At 40.4% G+C, this 17,987-nt stretch overlaps 1 protein-coding gene and 1 long non-coding RNA gene across 7 annotated transcripts in view; one reads left to right on the top strand and one right to left on the bottom strand.

Moving 5' to 3' along the window:
- rbms3 (RNA binding motif, single stranded interacting protein) overlaps positions 1-17,987 on the bottom strand; it is a 453,566-nt gene that overhangs the window by 297,618 nt on the left and 137,961 nt on the right. For 3 of the 6 annotated variants that reach the window (XM_047383171.1, XM_047383174.1, XM_047383172.1), the window contains exon 1: positions 8,038-9,148. The exons of the other annotated variants lie outside the window; for them this stretch is intronic. In XM_047383171.1, coding sequence (XP_047239127.1) covers positions 8,038-8,112 — 75 coding nt within the window. In that variant the 5' untranslated portion in view covers positions 8,113-9,148. Of the gene's footprint in view, positions 1-8,037; positions 9,149-17,987 lie in introns of those variants that run through there. 6 annotated transcript variants of the gene reach the window in all.
- Positions 8,443-17,987, top strand: part of LOC124878958 — a 39,171-nt gene continuing 29,626 nt past the window's right edge. Inside the window, exons 1-2 of the long non-coding RNA XR_007040913.1 lie at positions 8,443-8,563; positions 9,164-9,400. This is a non-coding gene — a long non-coding RNA (uncharacterized LOC124878958). The remainder of the gene's footprint in view (positions 8,564-9,163; positions 9,401-17,987) is intronic.

Genomic DNA, 17,987 nt, shown 5'->3' with positions numbered 1-17,987 from the left:
AGTGTTTATTCTTTAATGTTTGCTTTAGCATCAAAATAAAAAAAATAAGTATGATAATTTTATAATTGTAATAATTTTTTTTGTCTTTTAGCATCAGTAGGAATATTTGTTGCTGTTCTGTTTCAAACAAAAGCAATTCAATTTTGTTATTCATTTTTGTTTTTAATTTTTTAATAAATACCAAAACACTGTGAAATTCTGTTATTTTTTTCTCAAGATATTATACCATGAAATTCTCATACAGGCCACGGCCTTGATGCAACACATGTTATGATCAACAGGCACACATTTAGTTGAAAATTGAACTCTGAACATGGTTGTTATTGACAATAGTTGATCTCTGTGCCGTTATTGTTCGCATGAGAGGAAGGAGCTTTGCTAAGACTTGAGCATGACCTATTTTTACAGTAATTTCTTCTTTATGAAGGCCATCCATTACCTATCATTACAATTGAATTTAAGACAAGTTGTGAACCACCCATATCATTAGGCCTACATTGAAAAAGGCTGAATAAAGGTCGAAATTTGGCAAATAACTCCATGCACTGATTATCCCGGGAATAGACAGAAATAGGCCCACTTTAAAAGGATCCTTTCATCAAAGCAACATCCTGCCAGCTCCCTGCAGCCATAACCTCATATTAAAGCCACATACACACAAACACACAAATCCTCCTTCAGGAATCAATAATTCAGCTAAAGAGAAGCACATGCTACGCCCCGCTGCACTAATCAATAGGAAGCCAAATGTTATTGTTTCATCTCATTCTGCGACTTCAACATTCTAATATGTACGAACAGAGACATGCTGGATGTACATTACATTACTAGATCATACGTCAGAGAATCAGAGAACAATGGGATTCCAAATTCTAGAGGTGCCTTTAAATGTATCATGAACATGTATAGTGGCTTTCTAAATTTGATTTAATTGGTTGTGTTAGTAAACCCCTTTCCCCTTGAACAAAACAGGAAAAGGAGATATTACATAACCCCAAATTGGCTAAAAAGGTGTAGGGTGAAGCAGCACTTAATTATTTACTTATCTTTTTTATAGATTGTGCACTCTACATGTTTACAGAACAAAGACGAAAAACGTAATTTTGAAAGTTAGGAATTTGCAAAGTCTTCATTAGGCATTGTTTGGTTACCACTAATATGGTGTACCAAGGTGTTTAAAAGCTACAGTTTCAGAACTGGTTAAAGGCAAGGCAAGGCTAAGCAAGTCAAGGCAAGTCATTTATATAGCACGTTTCAGTAGCAACACAATTTATAGTGCTGTACTTGAAAAAAAAGAAAAAGAGATATAATAGGAAAAGTACATTACAGTGGCATAAAGGTAATTAAATAATTAACGAACACAAATAATTAAACATAATGAAAATTTAAAATTAAAAAGATAATAAAAAAAGATAAAAATTAAAAATTAATGTTAAAATGAATGATAAAAAATGAAAGGAAAGCTGGACTGAAAACTTTAATAATGTTTAGATGGCACAGTTAAAGGCCACTCTAAACAAATAAGTTTTTAATCATAATTTAAAACATACTTATGTTTTCAAAACTTTTACAGTTTTCTGGGAGTTTATTCCAGATTAGTGGAGCATAAGAACTAAAAGCTGCTTCTCCATGTTTTGTTCTGGTTCTGGGTATGCAAAGTGGATTTGAGCCAGAAGACCTGAGAGTTCTGGGTGTTTGATACACTGACAACAAATCTGTAATGTATTTTGGTGCTAAGCCATTCAGTGATTTATAGACTAACAGAAGTATTTTAAAGTCTATTCGCTGAGCTACAGGGAGCCAGTGTAGGGACTTTAGAACCGGGGTGATGTGCTCCACTTTCTTAGTTCTAGTGAGGACGCGGGCAGCAGCGTTCTAGACCTGTGAAGACACAGTTGCAGTAATCAATTCTTCAAGGTCCTGCTGAGATATTAGTTCTTTAATCCTGGAAATGTTAAAAGGCCAACTTTGTTATTGTCTTTATTTGCCTATGAAGGTTCAGGTCTGAGTCTATCACTACACCCGGATTTTGAGCCTGATTGGTGGTTTCTAGCTGTATTAACTGAAGCTGTGTGCGAACTTTTAAACACTCCTTTGGTCCAAAAAAAATGTCAGTTTTGTTTTGATTCAGCAGAAGAAAATTTTGGCATATCCATCCATTGATTTCTTCAACTCATTTTCCCAGCGCTTGAATGGGTTCATGGTCACCTGGTGACATTGTAACGTATAGCTGTGTGTCGTCTGCATAGTTATGATAACTTATGTTGTTGTTTATTTTAATAGTTATGATAACTTATGTTGTTGTTAATTATAATCTGAGTTAGGGGGAGCATGTAGATATTGAATAGGAGGAGCCGTAAGATGGACCCTTGGTGAACGCCACATGTGATTTTTGTGGTCTCTGATGTAAAGCTACCTACTGACACAAAAAAGTACCTGTCCTCATAGTAGGATTTACACCAATCGAGTGCTGTCCAGAAAGGCTGACCCAGTTTTCCAAGCGCTCTAATAAAATGGCGTGATCAACAGTGTTGAATGCTGCACTAAGGTCCAATAATACCAGCACTGTGGTTGTTCCACAGTTTGCATTCATATGGATGTCATTGAACACTATGGTTAAATACTCCATAATCCTCTACCTACAGTTTACAGTTCTTTTAGTGAATTACCAGAAACATAGCAGAAACAACTCTAACAGTTTGGAAGTGTATGGTTTCCAAATCCTAAGAGCATAAGGGCATTTGTAATTATAAGTTGTTAGTGGAAGCAGAATAAGGTACTTTTTAAAAATTATTACCATGATTAACAAAGATTTGTGAGCACAGAATAATAAATAGCCAAGAAAAAGAAAAGATACAAGATTCAACCTGTACCCTTTTTACAATCCAAACAAGTTATGTATGCTCCCCATTTGTGTCTCTAGGGGCAACACATCGATAATGCGGCAACAACAATGATCAGAAAAACCAATGATTTCAAAGAGTAAGGCTCTATAAATGGCACACATTCATTGAATTTTTGCATTAAAGGAAGGCTGCAATGAGTACCAGGTGATTATGTCAAGTGGTTTAACATGACAGCTAAGGCTCTTCTCCCCTCACTGTAATCGAGCTATCAATGATCATTAATGAGAGCATGACATGGTGCTCCACAGCCCTCTTGGCCACATTGCCCATTGCTCTGGCCTTTCTCCCAGCCTCCCTTCCTCCCACTGAACCTTATCTTCAAGGCCACACTGTCTAATATTAAAAAGATATATACAAATATTGCCTGTCAATCTCCAAGACAAGAATGCATGCTTATGTTGTTCCATACTACCCACTTTGGATGTGGTTTTTGTGACAGGAGACCTTAGTGGCTTGCTCAAGGACACATCAAATGCTGATGGTGGCAAGATTGGATCTGCGCTGACCTTGGGAGTGAACTGCAGTACAGGCAAAGGAGGAAAAGGGGGTTTGTTGCAACAGAGTGGGGAGGCAGAGAGTAAGAGCAGGGAGGAAGAAGCTAGAGGAAGGGAGGGCATGGGAGAATGGAGGGGCATACCTTGATTGAGAGGCCCCTGAGATGAGCAGCTCTGAGATATGAGAAGAGAGAGGGAGGGAAGGAGAGGGGTATGATGGCGGGAGCAGGGGAGGGGTGGATGGAGAGAGAGAGGGAAGCCATATGGCAGCAGTACAAATGTATTAAACTATAAATCATGGGGAAAGCTAGTGGACTGCCAGGTGAGGCTGCAGTCAGGTCCTTCTAGTTGGAGGTTGAACGGTTCATGTGTAAAAGGATGAAAACATCGGTATCATAAAGGTTTATTTTGGCTTAAAACACAAAGAGGAAATGTTCAAACTTTCCTCCTGATGCGCATAGTTTGAAAACATCTGATACAAATGCCGTTTAGCAGATGCAAAAAATGAGATCAAAGGGCGTGCAATGAAGCCCAAGATATGTTTAGTAATCAAACCTCAAACAACCTCTTACATCTCCTGGGCAGGGCTGAAACAATTCATCGAATAAATAAGGCAAAATTTTAGGTTTAATGCTTTATTTAATTACATTCTCTTCAGTGGTCAGTCTCTATACAGTCACACAAACATGCTTGTGTTTACAGCAAATGCGTTGAAGAAAGACGAGAGGCTGAGATGGAAATGTAAGTATAAGACCCAAAATAGCATACGTTTGTCATATCAAACAACAGAGAAGAGAACAGGTTCTACAGTTATTCAAATAAGCTTTGCATGATAAAACGATGTCAGCAACAATGAATGCATTTCTGATTGTTGAGACAACGATATATGCAGGCATAATCGGTCTTACTATTAGAGCAACAACTAGATGCAGTGTCAGAATCATCATGCACTCAGTGGGAAGATATGACTTAAAAAAAAATGTCAATTGAGGACCAGTTGGGGCCCAGTATTCATGGGCCCCACAGATGACAGCTCTAAAGGGGAATGCACACTGGGAACACTGCAGTATATCTCATCAATGGATGACTCTGACACACATTGGAAGCCTTGTGCTGAAAGGTTCTGAGGTTGAACAGCTTTGGATAGTTTTATAGGCACCAAAAAGGGTTCTGTATATAACAGGCTCAAAAAGAATCCATGAGCATTTGCCTTGTAAGACATCGGACCAACAGCCAGGTGTGTGAGTTGTGGAGTCAAAAATAGAAGTAATGGGGGGATATTTTTTGTGTCCATCTTATCTTGTCATTGAGTTGTACCCCTTAAATGTGCATCTTTATGCACAGATATTCATCAATCTCTGAGAGGAAATTAAATCCCAGTTCCATGTGTAGGTGGACTTCCACATTTGCATCTTAAAATATCAGTGAAGAGGTCATCGTCTGGTCAAGTAATTATAAAAGAACACATAAAGTTTTGGACCATCAAACTGTTGCACTCACAAGCACTGAGATCTAGATTTTTCTCTCTGCATACATCTATTCGAGACACCAGCACCTTCTGAGAATAACCAAAACTATTTAACTTACAACTACAGACACCCTGACATCTCATGTCTGTACACAAAGATATTTAAGAAAACAGAGACTTTTTATTGAAAGAAAATGTCCTTGAACTAAACTGACTGTAGATGGTGGGCATGTGAACGCGCACAATTGTGTTACAGAATAGCAGGGGTACAGCTGTAACCTTAGATTTTGGTGGGGCCTCAAGAAAACAAAAGGTTAGGGATGCATTGCATAGACTATGTATGTTTGATTAATCTGATGAACTGAGAAGGTGTCATAAGAATTTTATGTAATGTGCAAAAACAAAGTGGCATATACAGGGGTTGGACAATGAAACTGAAACACCTGTCATTTTAGTGTGGGAGGTTTCATGGCTAAATTTGACCAGCCAGGTAGCCAGTCTTCATTGATTGCACATTGCACCAGTAAGAGCAGAGTATGAAGGTTCAATTAGCAGGGTAACAGCACAGTTTTGCTCAAAATATTGAAATGCACACATTATGGGTGACATACCAGAATTTAAAAGAGGACAAATTGTTGGTGCACGTCTTGCTGGCGCATCTGTGACCAAGACAGCAAGTATTTGTGATGTACCAAGAGCCACGGTATCCAGGGTAATGTCAGCATACCACCAAGAAGGACAGACCACATCCCACAGGATTAACTGTGGACGCAAGAGGAAGCTGTCTGAAAGAGATGTTCGGGTGCTAACCCGGATTGTATCCAAAAAACATAAAACCACAGCTGCCCAAATCACGGCAGAATTAAATGTGCACCTCAACTCTCCTGTTTCCACCAGAACTGTCCGTCGGGAGCTCCACAGGGTCAATATACACGGCCGGGCTGCTATAGCCAAACTTTTGGTCACTCATGCCAATGCCAAACGTCGATTTCAATGGTGCAAGGACCGCAAATCTTGGGCTGTAGACAATGTGAAACATGTATTGTTCTCTGATGAGTCCACCTTTACTGTTTTCCCCACATCTGAGAGAGGTACGGTATGGAGAAGCCCCAAAGAAGCGTACCACCCAGACTGTTGCATGCCCAGAGTGAAGCATGGGGGTGGATCAGTGATGGTTTGGGCTGCCATATCATGGCATTCCCTTGGCCCAATACTTGGGCTAGATGGGCACGTCACTGCCAAGGACTACCGAACCATTCTTGAGGACAATGTCCATCCAATGGTTCAAACATTCTATCCTGAAGGCGGTGCCGTGTATCAGGATAACAATGCACCAATACACACAGCAAGACTGGTGAAAGATTGGTTTGATGAACATGAAAGTGAAGTTGAACATCTCCCATGGCCTGCACAGTCACCAGATCTAAATATTATTGAGCCACTTTGGGGTGTTTTGGAGGAGCGAGTCAGGAAACGTTTTCCTCAACCAGTATCACGTAGTGACCTGGCCACTATCCTGCAAGTAGAATGGCATAAAATCCCTTTGACCACTGTGCAGAACTTGTATATGTCATTCCTCAGACGAATTGACGCTGTATTGGCCGCAAAAGGAGGCCCTACACCATACTAATAAATTATTGTGGTCTAAAACCAGGTGTTTCAGTTTCATTGTCCTGTACTTGTGAAGGGGAAGGGAAATGATGTGTGGTTTCAGAATTATTTACGAAAACCAGGGTTAAAAAATTTAGCAATCCCCACAGTGAATCATAGAAGAAGTATAATGGTCTGTGAATGATTTACAACAACCCTAAACACAGGCAGAGCTATAATGGAATGGTTAGATCTAAAAAAAAGAATGAATAAGATCTACTAACTAGATGTGCAAAACTAAAAAGACATACCAGAAAAGTATTGCAGCTCTAACTGCTGTAAAATTTGAAAGTCATGCACCATTTTTCTTCCACTTTGTATTCATGCACTTCTTTGCCAAAATCTACAAATTAAAATCCTAAGAAATTTGTAACAGTAATGTCACAAAATGTGAAAGGCTAATTACACATAAATATGTAAAAAATATCAACTTAAAAAATCAAACGAGACCTAATAATTTAATTGTTTTGGTTCACACCTGCAGCAGGCTGTTCTACCACTGCTCTAAATTACGATGCCACTAACGCAGACAGAAGTTAGTGTTACGTATTGTGGTGGAAAAACAAATAGAGTAATCCCCAAAAGGCTTCCATTTTAATCCCTTGATGATGTCTGGGTAGTGTGCCCAGCCAGTGTCCTGGCAGCCATCAGGACCCAGGCCTGGGCTTTCATCCCAGAGGCACTGATGCATACTACAGCTTGAACAAACACGGGCAGCCTACCCCATGCCTGCTCTATGTCACAAGCAAACCATCAAAAGAAAGAATAAAAAATAGGAATCCACTAACCTACGCTACAAACAGATATTTCAGCTCTTATGCGATTCATCAACTTCATGCTGTAATTAGTTGCCCCAGAAAAGCGTCAGTTAAGCTTTCAAACAATGGCCTACATCAAGCATAAAAATACTTCATTAGCAAATTAATTTTTAGATCCTCATTTTTTCATTTGCCTAATGTATGATTGTGAAAAAAAGCTGTCATTTGGAAATTTCAATTAAATGACTAATTTTGCATTGCATTTTATCTAACTGTTAGACTTTGAACAATCTCATTAGAAGCATTAGAAGTGGCTTGCAGGTGAAGAATGGACAGCTCTTAGTTACGGTCTGTGAGTGTGAACTAACAGTAGCCTGGAGCACCCAACCTTGATCCTTTCTCCTCGATCGTTCACTCAGTGATATATATGCACACACACACACACACACGCACACACACACACAGACACACACACACACACACACACACACACACACACACACACACACAAGCTTACGGACAAACACAGACATCCTGCTTCAAAGAAGTGCCTGCCATTAACCCACCACAACCAAGGCCAGTTATCCACCAAATCCCATCTCTGGTGAGAGATGAGATGATGATGTGGAGGGTGAATTCAGAAGAGAAAGGAGGAAGAGGGGGTGTCCCTGGGGATGAGGAAGAGCGGGAGGGAGACTGGACAAGAGTGCACAAGTACATCCGATGAGCAAGTATCAATGAACAGCAGAAGCGCATCTTACCTTGGTTTGGAGATAGTGGGGGTAGTAGTAGGTGTACTGAGGGTACATTGGCTGCTGCTCCAATCGCTTGCCCATGTAGCTGGAATCCTTAGCACTGAGGCAGGGAATGGTGACACGGGGGCGGGAGCTGTCAAGTAGCTAGAAATGTGGTGGAGGCAACGATGGGGCTGTGCAATTCCAGGCTTTGCTATCTGCACGAGTGTGTTGCAAGCTGGTCCTCTGGGGAGAAGGCGGGATTTGTGTGCCGGACTGGGATTCCGAGAAGATCTGCCTCTGATGAGGGAGCTCCTGATGACTTTTGCCTTGCTGTTCCAGAGACTTGCTACCAGGCAGGTGCCCACTGACTGATGGACAAGGAATATTTTCAAAAGTGCCTGAACCGAGAGCAATGTGTTCACGATCGGATAGTTAGGGTGAGGTAGAGGAGAAAGAGGAAAGAGGAGACGCAAGGAGGTGCAGGTGGCAGTAGCTCTGTCAGTCCTAAGAATGTTGAAAATGGAAGGAAGAGGAGAGGAGGAAAGGAATGGTAAGGAAAAACGGGAAAGGACGTATAGGTTATCTTCTCTATTCAAGCTGTTCACTCCAGTTCTTTGGCTTGGCTTTAATCGCACTCTCTCACTGCCCCTCGCTTTCGGTCTTTCCCCCTCTTACACACACACTCACGCACACATACACTTTCTCCCTTCTCTGATCTGATGATGTCTGTCCTGTTTGACAGAAGAAGATATCGTCAGTACCAGTTGCCAACAGATGCACTTTGTCTCACAACACCAGGGCTTAGCACAGACACAGAAAGCTATCACAGTCTGTAGCAGTGGAGTCAGCAGGATCCCAGATAAAAGAGAAAGATCCCAGTAAATGATGTGGCACAGGCGTATATTTAAAAATCCACTGGTTGGTTAGCCAATCCACAGACTTCCAGTTTGTAGACAAGTGATTACAAAAAAGACCACTTCTGTCCTGAAGTCTCTCGTTTGCGATCCTGTTCTCTGTTTCTACAAAACGTGCTCCTTATTCTTCCTTGGTTCTCTCGCTCATCTAAACAGTCCGACTCTCTCGTGTGTGCTTTCTCTGTCACTCAGTATCCAAGCCTCTATCTCTCTCTCCTTCTCCTCCACACTGACAGGGTGGTAAAGGGGGCTTGCTCGAAGCTACAAGCAGAGCACACACTGCCTCCTCCTTTCCCAGCCCAGCCGGTGGGAGGGTCTTGAGCAGCTCTGTGCGAGTGAGGGATCCAGACACAGACCAGCGGGCTGCAGCGTTTCCACAACCTGAGAGAACGCGGGGAAGAGGAGGAGAGGAGTGAAGACCAGAGGGGCTGGCGCCAGTGCGAGCAGTCGATTCCCCCTACTGGCTGCACAAGGTGCTACCACATGGAACACAGTGTCTTTACACTGATCTTTTCTCTAACACTCTAAGCTTAATCTTATGACCAAAGTTTGGTAAAAACAACAACAAAAAACCCAACTTTTTCATGAACAACCAAGGCCTAGAGTTCAAATATTGCAAAGTCAAAGTAAAAAAAAAGTGATATAGATCAAAGCCGCAAAATAGCAGTAAGTAAATGGCCTAGGTAAACATGAGAAACACAGTTTTAGACTGTAGTGACTCAGTCAAGGACTAAAACATTGATCTATCCATTTTGTGTACACACTTAATCCTTGCTGGGTCAAAGGTTGTCGGTGTCTATCTCCAGTGGTCAGTGGATTAGAGGCATGGTACACACTGGACAAGTTGTCAGTACCATTTTGTCAAATTAAAATTTTTCAGATCCAAGAAATTTCAAATAAGATAAATAGAATATATTAAAAAAAGCAGTTTTCAAATGATATTTTCTTACAAGCTAAAAAGCTCAGTGTGAAAAAGGCAATTACTCTTAAACCTTACAACTCATTGCACCACCCGTGGAAGCTACAGCTGCCATCAGCCATTTGAAATATCTAGCAATGAGCCTTTTACATCACTTTGAGGTAATCTGGGTGAACTCGTCTTTGGAGAATAGTTTTTATTTAGTCACATTGGAGAGTTTTCAAGCATGTAAAACCTGTTTCAAGTCATGTCACAGTGTTTCAAAAGGATTTAGATCCAGAATTTGACTAGGCCACTTAAAAACCTTAATTTCTTTCTTTTTCGATCCTCCTAAAGGTTTACTTTCTGGTGTGCAGTTGGATCAATACACTGCTGCATAACCCAAGTGCCCTTCAGCTAAAGGTCACAAACAAATAGCCAAACATATTTCAGCAGCAGTGCTCAATCATCTTCAAAAGCAATCCCACATATATTTATTGCATTTACAGATTCACAAGACTGAACAGAAGCCAATCAGAAGTACTCAAATATACCTTGGTCATTCTACAGCCAGAAGGTCAAGAGTCAAAATGTTCATTCAGTTGAGAGGTTGATTGAACTTGAGTAAACAAGGTTTAGTGAGATTACTCCAAACAAATACTTTTTTACTTTAAATGATCAATGCTCTTACATTTATGCCCCTTATCCATTAGTACCAACTCTGCTTGACTTGGGTTGCGTCGTGTCAGCTCTACACAGTTTGGTTTGGATAAGAAAAGGAGCAGGAGGGAAACCATGAAGTGGTATCAAACTAAAAGATACAAGCCAAATGACTTGTGACGGTAAGCTAACGCTGCCTAATGCTAGCTTGCTATAATTAACACATACAAAATCAGCCCAGCGTACAATGATTCTAAGATATTAGTTAGTTATTATAATATACAGGGGTTGGACAATGAAACTGAAACACTTGGTTTTAGGCCACAATAACTTATTAGTATGGTGTAGGGCATCCTTTTGTGGCCAATATAGCGTCAATTCGTCCTGGGAATGACATATACAAGTCCTGCACAGTGGTCAGAGGGATTTTAAGCCATTCTTCTTGCAGGATAGTGGCCAGGTCACTACGTGATACTGGTGGAGGAAAACGTTTCCTGACTCGCTCCTCCAAAACACCCCAAAGTGGCTCAATAATATTTAGATCTGGTGACTGTGTAGGCCATGGGAGATGTTCAACTTCACTTTCATGTTCATCAAATCAATCTTTCACCAGTCTTGCTGTCTGTATTGGTGCATTGTCATCCTGATACACGGCACTGCCTTCAGGATACAATGTTTGAACCATTGGATGCACATGGTCCTCAAGAATGATTCGGTAGTCCTTGGTAGTGACGCGCCCATCTAGCACAAGTATTGGGCCAAGGGAATGTCATGATATGGCAGCCCAAACCATCACTGATCCACCCCCATGCTTCACTCTGGGCATGCAACAGTCTGGGTGGTACACTTCTCTGGGGCTTCTCCACACCGTAACTCTCCCGGATGTGGGGAAAACAGTAAAGGTGGACTCATCAGAGAACAATACATGTTTCACATTGTCTACAACCCAAGATATGTGCTCCTTGCACCATTGAAACTGACGTTTGGCATTGGCATGAGTGACCAACGGTTTGGCTATAGCAGCCCGGCCGTGTATATTGACCCTGTGGAGCTCCGGACGGACAGTTCTGGTGGAAACAGAAGAGTTGAGGTGCACATTTAATTCTGCCGTGCTTTGATCCTTAAACAGGGTTGCTGCTGATGAAGCTGCGAAATCTGAACCTTGATGCAATAATTGTTTAAAAAATGGCTTACATATTGCAGAGTTACAGTACTATGTTAGTTATCATTGTTCGACACAATGTTAGGCAACATTACATATGATTATTTTTTCAGGACATGGCCACTGTCAAAAAAAACAAAATTGTATAGTTTCTCTCATTCACTGTTCAGTTTAATATGATTTAAATGCACACAGCATCCATGCACTGTGAATCTTCAAGATGTAGTTGCACAGCCTGAAAGAAATGCTAAAATATTGTTGAAAATATGCAAAGCTAAATGTGTTTGTATATAGAGTGCCTGCAATTTAACAACTATTCAAAAATGAAGATCTAAGATTTGAGCTGTAAAAAAAACATGCTGCACATTCATTACTGAACGTTTTTCTATCACTTTTAAAGCCTCTGTTGTCAGATTCAAGACACATAATTTAGTCCAAATGTTACATGATTATTCAATGAGTACTGTGCATAGAAAAGGACCCTAAAATGTAGTCAGACAGAAATGATTCCTGCAGAAGAATCCCAGAGACCACAACAAAGCACAGAAGGAAAGGGCAATCTTTCACAGACCTAGAGAGAGAAATATAGTTATAAGACAGACCACTTTTGTCTGAAGAAGAGAGAAGAGGCTGATTTTGACTGAACATCAACAGATTAACAGCTTGTTAACTAACAACTTGTTAACTAACAGCTAACAACTTGACACAAACTCTCAGTGTAGATGGAAAGACACAAAGTCTAGAACGCAGACCGTCAAAGAGACAACGCAAAATGGAAAAGGTAAACGAGAAAAAGACAAAGAGCTAAAACAGCTTCATATTACTTCATTCCAGTGAGCCCAGTGAGTGACTCGGTGTATTTGAATCTGTATTTGACAAATTCAGGGAGCATCATTTGTGGTTTTTCACTATCTTATATGAAGTGGAACACAGTGGCAGAGCAATTTATTTTCAAACAGATTTAACCTACACCTGACCAGCAGTCATGTTTTTCACAAACCTACACATTAGATCTCTAACAGCAAAAGGTAAGACCAATATAAAAATTATGCATAAGAAAACAAAAGGGCTTTACAGTTTGAATCCCTAAATGAAACTGAACTGAAATAGAAACAGAAATAACCTTTATTGTCCCTCAGTGGGAAAACTCAGATGTACCAACAGCAAATTGACAGGCAAGTTTAAGCATGAAGATTCAGACAAAGGTAACACTAAGAAAAGAGAAGGCTGTCATGAAGCGACATTTTGGACTTTGTTGTGGTCTTGTGTTTTCAATCGTTTATTTAGTTTGAGGTTTTGGTAGTCATGTTTGTTTATTTCCTTTTGCTCCCTGTTAGTGTTGTTCCCTCTACCGCCTCCTAGTGTTTTGTCGTTTTCTGTCCTTTTCATTCTTAAGTTTTCCTTATGGTTACTTTCTTATTACTTTGTATTATTATTATTATTATATTTGTTCTTATTCTAGTTCCTTTGTCTTCCTTGTAGTTTCTAGTTTAGTTTTCCATTTAGTATATCTGTGTTTATTTATGTATTGAGATTCGTTCACTTGTGCTTTTATTTTACTAGTTTATTTTCTATGTCCCCTCTCGTCCTGGTTCCCTTTTTGTGGTTTAGTTTTTGTTTATTTATGGTCAGGGTTTCTTTACGGGTTCTTTGTTAATTATTAGGTTTTGGTGTTTCTTCTATTCCCTCTAGTTTCTCAGTTTACTTTAGTTAATGATTCTTTTAGGTTCTTATGTTTCTTTTGTTTTATTATCTTCGTCCATGGTTTTGCTTAGATCTGTTTCCCTGAGTTTTGTTATTTATAGTTTTGTTTTTGTAGTCAGGTCCCTTTGGTTAAGTTATTGCCTAGCTTCCCTCATGTTCCCTTTTGTCTTCTAGTTTGGTCACCTTAGCAACCACCCAGATTCCCTCAGTTCTCTATAGCCTGGTCCACACCTGATTTCCATTCTCATCTGATTACCTGCCTCAGTGTTTCATTGGTCCATACCTCACTCCCCTCTGTTTATTAGCTCTCTGGTTATCATTGTACTTTGCTGGTTCTTTCCGTTCTCCGCCCATGTCTATGTGCTTGTACCATGTTCCTGCCAAGACCAATTTTGCAAGTTGTGGACTTTTTGTCTTTGTTTAAGTACCTGCAATGCTTTACTTTGTTTTGGAGGAATCTTGGGAATAAAGCTGAAGACTCCTTTAAACATGCTGCTGCCTAGCTCTTGTCTGCTCGTTGGTCACTCTAAACCACAGAACCCGACAAAAGCAAGACTAAGATACTGTACAGGGCAAGTTTACAGCATAAGAAAAAAAACACTGAGCAGTTATTAAATATATAGTATACTCAGATGCAAAAAATTTGCAGGGGATTAGGATAATTTAAAACAAAAGTACTAAATGTGCATGTATATTTGTGCATGAAACACCATTATGCTATTTATAAGAAATTGAAAAGCAACAGTCCAACAGTATAACAGCTGCTGGAAGGAAGGACCTGTGATAATGCTCATTTGTGCACCTAGGATGCAGCATTCAGTTACTGAAGCAGCTCTCCACTTCTGCAACAGCTTCATGCATGGGGTAGGACATTGTCCAACAGTGATGTTTTTTTTCTACAACCTTTCTGTCTCCCACCACCTGCACTGGCTCATGGGAGGCAAAATCCTCAGTCTCATTAGTGAAGAGAGTCTGCTCTGACCCTTTTTGTAAAGAGCATCTGTGGACTCCAGTCCAGTTTATTGTTCAGGTGAATACCAGGGTACTTATGTTACTTGGATGTTCATTGGGGTCAGTGTGGTGGGTCTGTGGCTGCAGAAATCCACCACCAGCTCCTTGGTTTCCCCCGCATTGATCAGTAGGCAGTCCACAAAGTCCTTTGCCCACTATCTTTACTCTGGGTCGTCATCACTTGTGTTGAGGCCCACAATGGCAGTCATCAGATAACCTTTGTAGATGGCAGCCTGGGGAGCTGATGGAAAAGTCTGCAGTATGGAGTGAAAGGAATGGTGCCAGCACAGTTCCTTATGGGGGCCCGTACTGCAGATCAGCATGTCAGAGACACAGCGTCGTGTCCTCACAAACTGTGGGCAGCCAGTGAGATAGTTCAGTATCCACTGGGACTGATGGTGATTTACTTCTGATAGCTTGATGGTATTAAAAGCGCTGAAGAAATAAAAGACCATGATTCTCACAGTGCTCCCTGTCTGCTCCAGCTACCTCAGACCTCAGTGCAAGAGGTAGATGGCATCATCCACCCTGATGGCTGGCTGGTTGGCAAGCTTCATCAGATGCAAGGTCAGTGCTACCCACCTTAAATCTATTACAGCCTGGGAGTTTGGTATGGGACCTGAAATTGTCTGCAGGCTATTCCGAACCATAGAATTTCTCAAACTGAATCTGTATTTGTGTAATTTGAAATTAAATGCATTGGTTTGAAATGAATTTCATTTATTTGAAACTGAATTTAATGGTTTGAAACGGAATTCATTTGCTCTGAAAATGTATTTTGTTGAATTGAAAATTCAGTTTCACTTCTTTTACTTGCAGTTCTAAAATTCAATTTCTGTTCTAAAATTCAGTTTTCTGTGTCACACATCCGGGTCCTTGAAGCCACAGATTAATCAAACACAGATTCACGGATGTCATTCACTATTGCTGTGTCCAAATTGAGGGGCTGCATTCTTTGAAGGACGCATTTGTTGGCCGATTACGTCATTGTGAGGCAATGAAGTCTACAGCTTCGCAGGCTCCTCCAAATAGGGCCGACAAATGCGTCCTTCTTTTCCCCAGATATGATGGATGGGTCCGGTGTATCCTTCATAGGCCACCCTGTCCCATGATTCATTGCGGGTCAAAGTAGATTGTGCTAACGGAAGTAGCAAAGCCTGGAGGAGAGGAAAAGGCTGTGAACAAAGTTGGATGTATTGCGCTTTCTGTGCAACAAAATGAACTTGTTTTTAGACTAGAATGTAGCTGTGTAAACCTGAAATATCTGTTCGGTTTATCAAGAATTTGCTTAATTCCACACGTGCTCCAATGTGTTTGAAGACGTCCGCTTCTGTTGCCCTGACACCGGGCTCACAGCCGGCTCGCCTCGCCAGCACACAGCTGACCGGGGGGTTGAGGTGCGATGAACCCCGAGAGAACAGCTGACTCCCAGCACATTGTTTTCAAGCTCCTGCTGGGTTTCCCCAATGGATGGAAGTTAAACACAGATATAATTCAGTCAGATGATATCTAATGTTGATGTTTGGTTTTATTTTTATGCTCTACAAATAAACTGATTTAAACATTGTTCCTAAAGTTAATATGTTAGTGTTTAAATTGTAAAATTTTTACAAATAGATTTACAAATAGATTTTTATATATTTTTTTATATATGATAAATGGCTGAATAATAAACAAGATTATAAAACAAGAAAATAAGCCATTAGGGCTCCATTTGTTCGGCTTCACAGCTCTGTGCTTCATGCTATCACTGTTGCTAGGCAACATAAGTTACGCTGAGGTAAAGGAAGGGGAAACGCAGACTGACATAACATCGGCCGCACCATGCTGATCTGGCATGTTTAGCTAATAGCTACAGGTAGCATATGTGTTGCTGTTTCACCATCATTTGTTTACATGACGTTTCTTATAGATGGTCATTTGACTTGGTGATGGACATCCGCTAAGCTCATGTATGCTGCACTGCTCCAGCTCAAAATGCCGTAAAAGAAATTTAACCTGATGTGAAACGTAAATTGATGAATCTGTGCTTGATTAATCAATGGCTATCCTCAAGGACCCGGATGTGTGACACAAAAAACTGAATTTTCGAACTGAAAGTGAAAGTAGGCAAACTGAATTTTCAAAACAACGAAATTCAATTCAATTCAGTTTATTTATATTAATTAATTTATTAATTCACAACACATGTTGTCTCAAGGCATTTCACAACAGTCAGGTTCATACATTCCAATTAATACTAACAATTGAACAGTGCAGTCGGAATTAGCTTTTTATTCAAATTGGATAAAAAGTTTTTCTATCTAAGGAAACCCAGCAGATTGCATCCAGTCAGTGACTTGCAGCATTCCTTCCTCCCAGATGAGCATGTAGAGACAGTGAACAGTGACTGGCATTGATTTTGCAGCAATACCTCATACTGAGCATGCATGTAGCGACAGCGGAGAGGAAAAACTCCCTTTTAACAGGAAGAAACCTCCAGCAGAACCAGGCTCAGTGTGAGCGGCCATCTGCCACGACCGACTGGGGGTTTGAGAGAACAGAGCAGAAACACAAAGAGAACAAAGAAGCACTGATATAGGAGTACTTTCTATGGGAAGGAAAAGTAAATGTTGATGGATGTAGCTCCTTTAGTCATTTCACATCGTCTCTGATGTATGATGGAGCTAGATCATTAAGGGCTTTATATGTGAGGAGGAGAATTTTAAATTCTATTCTGGGTTAAACAGGGAGCCAATGAAGGGAAGCTAAAGTAGGAGAAATATGATCTCTCTTTTTAATTTTCACCAGAACTATTGCTGCAGCATTTTGAATCAGCTGAAGGCTTTTAACTGCATTTTGTGGACATCCTGATAGTAAAGAATTACAATAGTCCAGCCTTGAAGTAACAAATGCATGGACTAGTTTTTCAGCGTCACTCCTGGACAGGATATTTCTAATTTTGGCAATGTTCCGGAGGTGAAAGAAGGAAATCCTAGAAACTTGTTTAATATGGGATTTAAATTACATGTCCTGGTCAAAAGTAACACCAAGGTTTTTTACTTTATTACCGGAGGTCAATTTAATGCCATCCAGGTTAAGTGATTGACTAAGCAGTTTCTTTTTTAAAAACTCCGGTCCAAAGACGACAACTTCTGTCTTGTCTGAATTTAGAAGCAAAAAATGTAAAGTCATCCAAGTTTGTGTATCTTCAAGACATGCTTGTAGTCTATCTAACTGGTTGGGCTCATCAGGATTTATGGATAAGTAAAGCTGAGTATCATCAGCGTAACAGTGAAAATTTATCCTATGCTGCCTGATAATTTGACCTATTGGAAGCATATATATAGTAAAGAGAATTGGCCCAAGTACTGAACCCTGTGGTACTCCACAATTAACCCTGGAGTTTAAAGATGATTTATCATTTACATGAACAAACTGGAATCTGTCAGACAGATAAGATTTAAACCAGCCTAGCGCTGTTCGCCTGATCCCTACAGCATATTCCAGCCTTTTTAAGAGAATATTATGGTTGACTGTATCAAATGCAGCACTGAGATCTAACAGAACCAGAACAGGCACAAGTCCATTATCTGAGGCCATAAGAATATCATTAGTGACTTTCAGCAGAGCTGTTTCAGTGCTA

Source organism: Girardinichthys multiradiatus, chromosome 13, assembly GCF_021462225.1.
Source record: "Girardinichthys multiradiatus isolate DD_20200921_A chromosome 13, DD_fGirMul_XY1, whole genome shotgun sequence".
In the NCBI taxonomy this organism is placed as follows: Eukaryota; Metazoa; Chordata; class Actinopteri; order Cyprinodontiformes; family Goodeidae; genus Girardinichthys; species Girardinichthys multiradiatus.
This window is presented reverse-complemented; position numbering and strand designations above follow the sequence as displayed.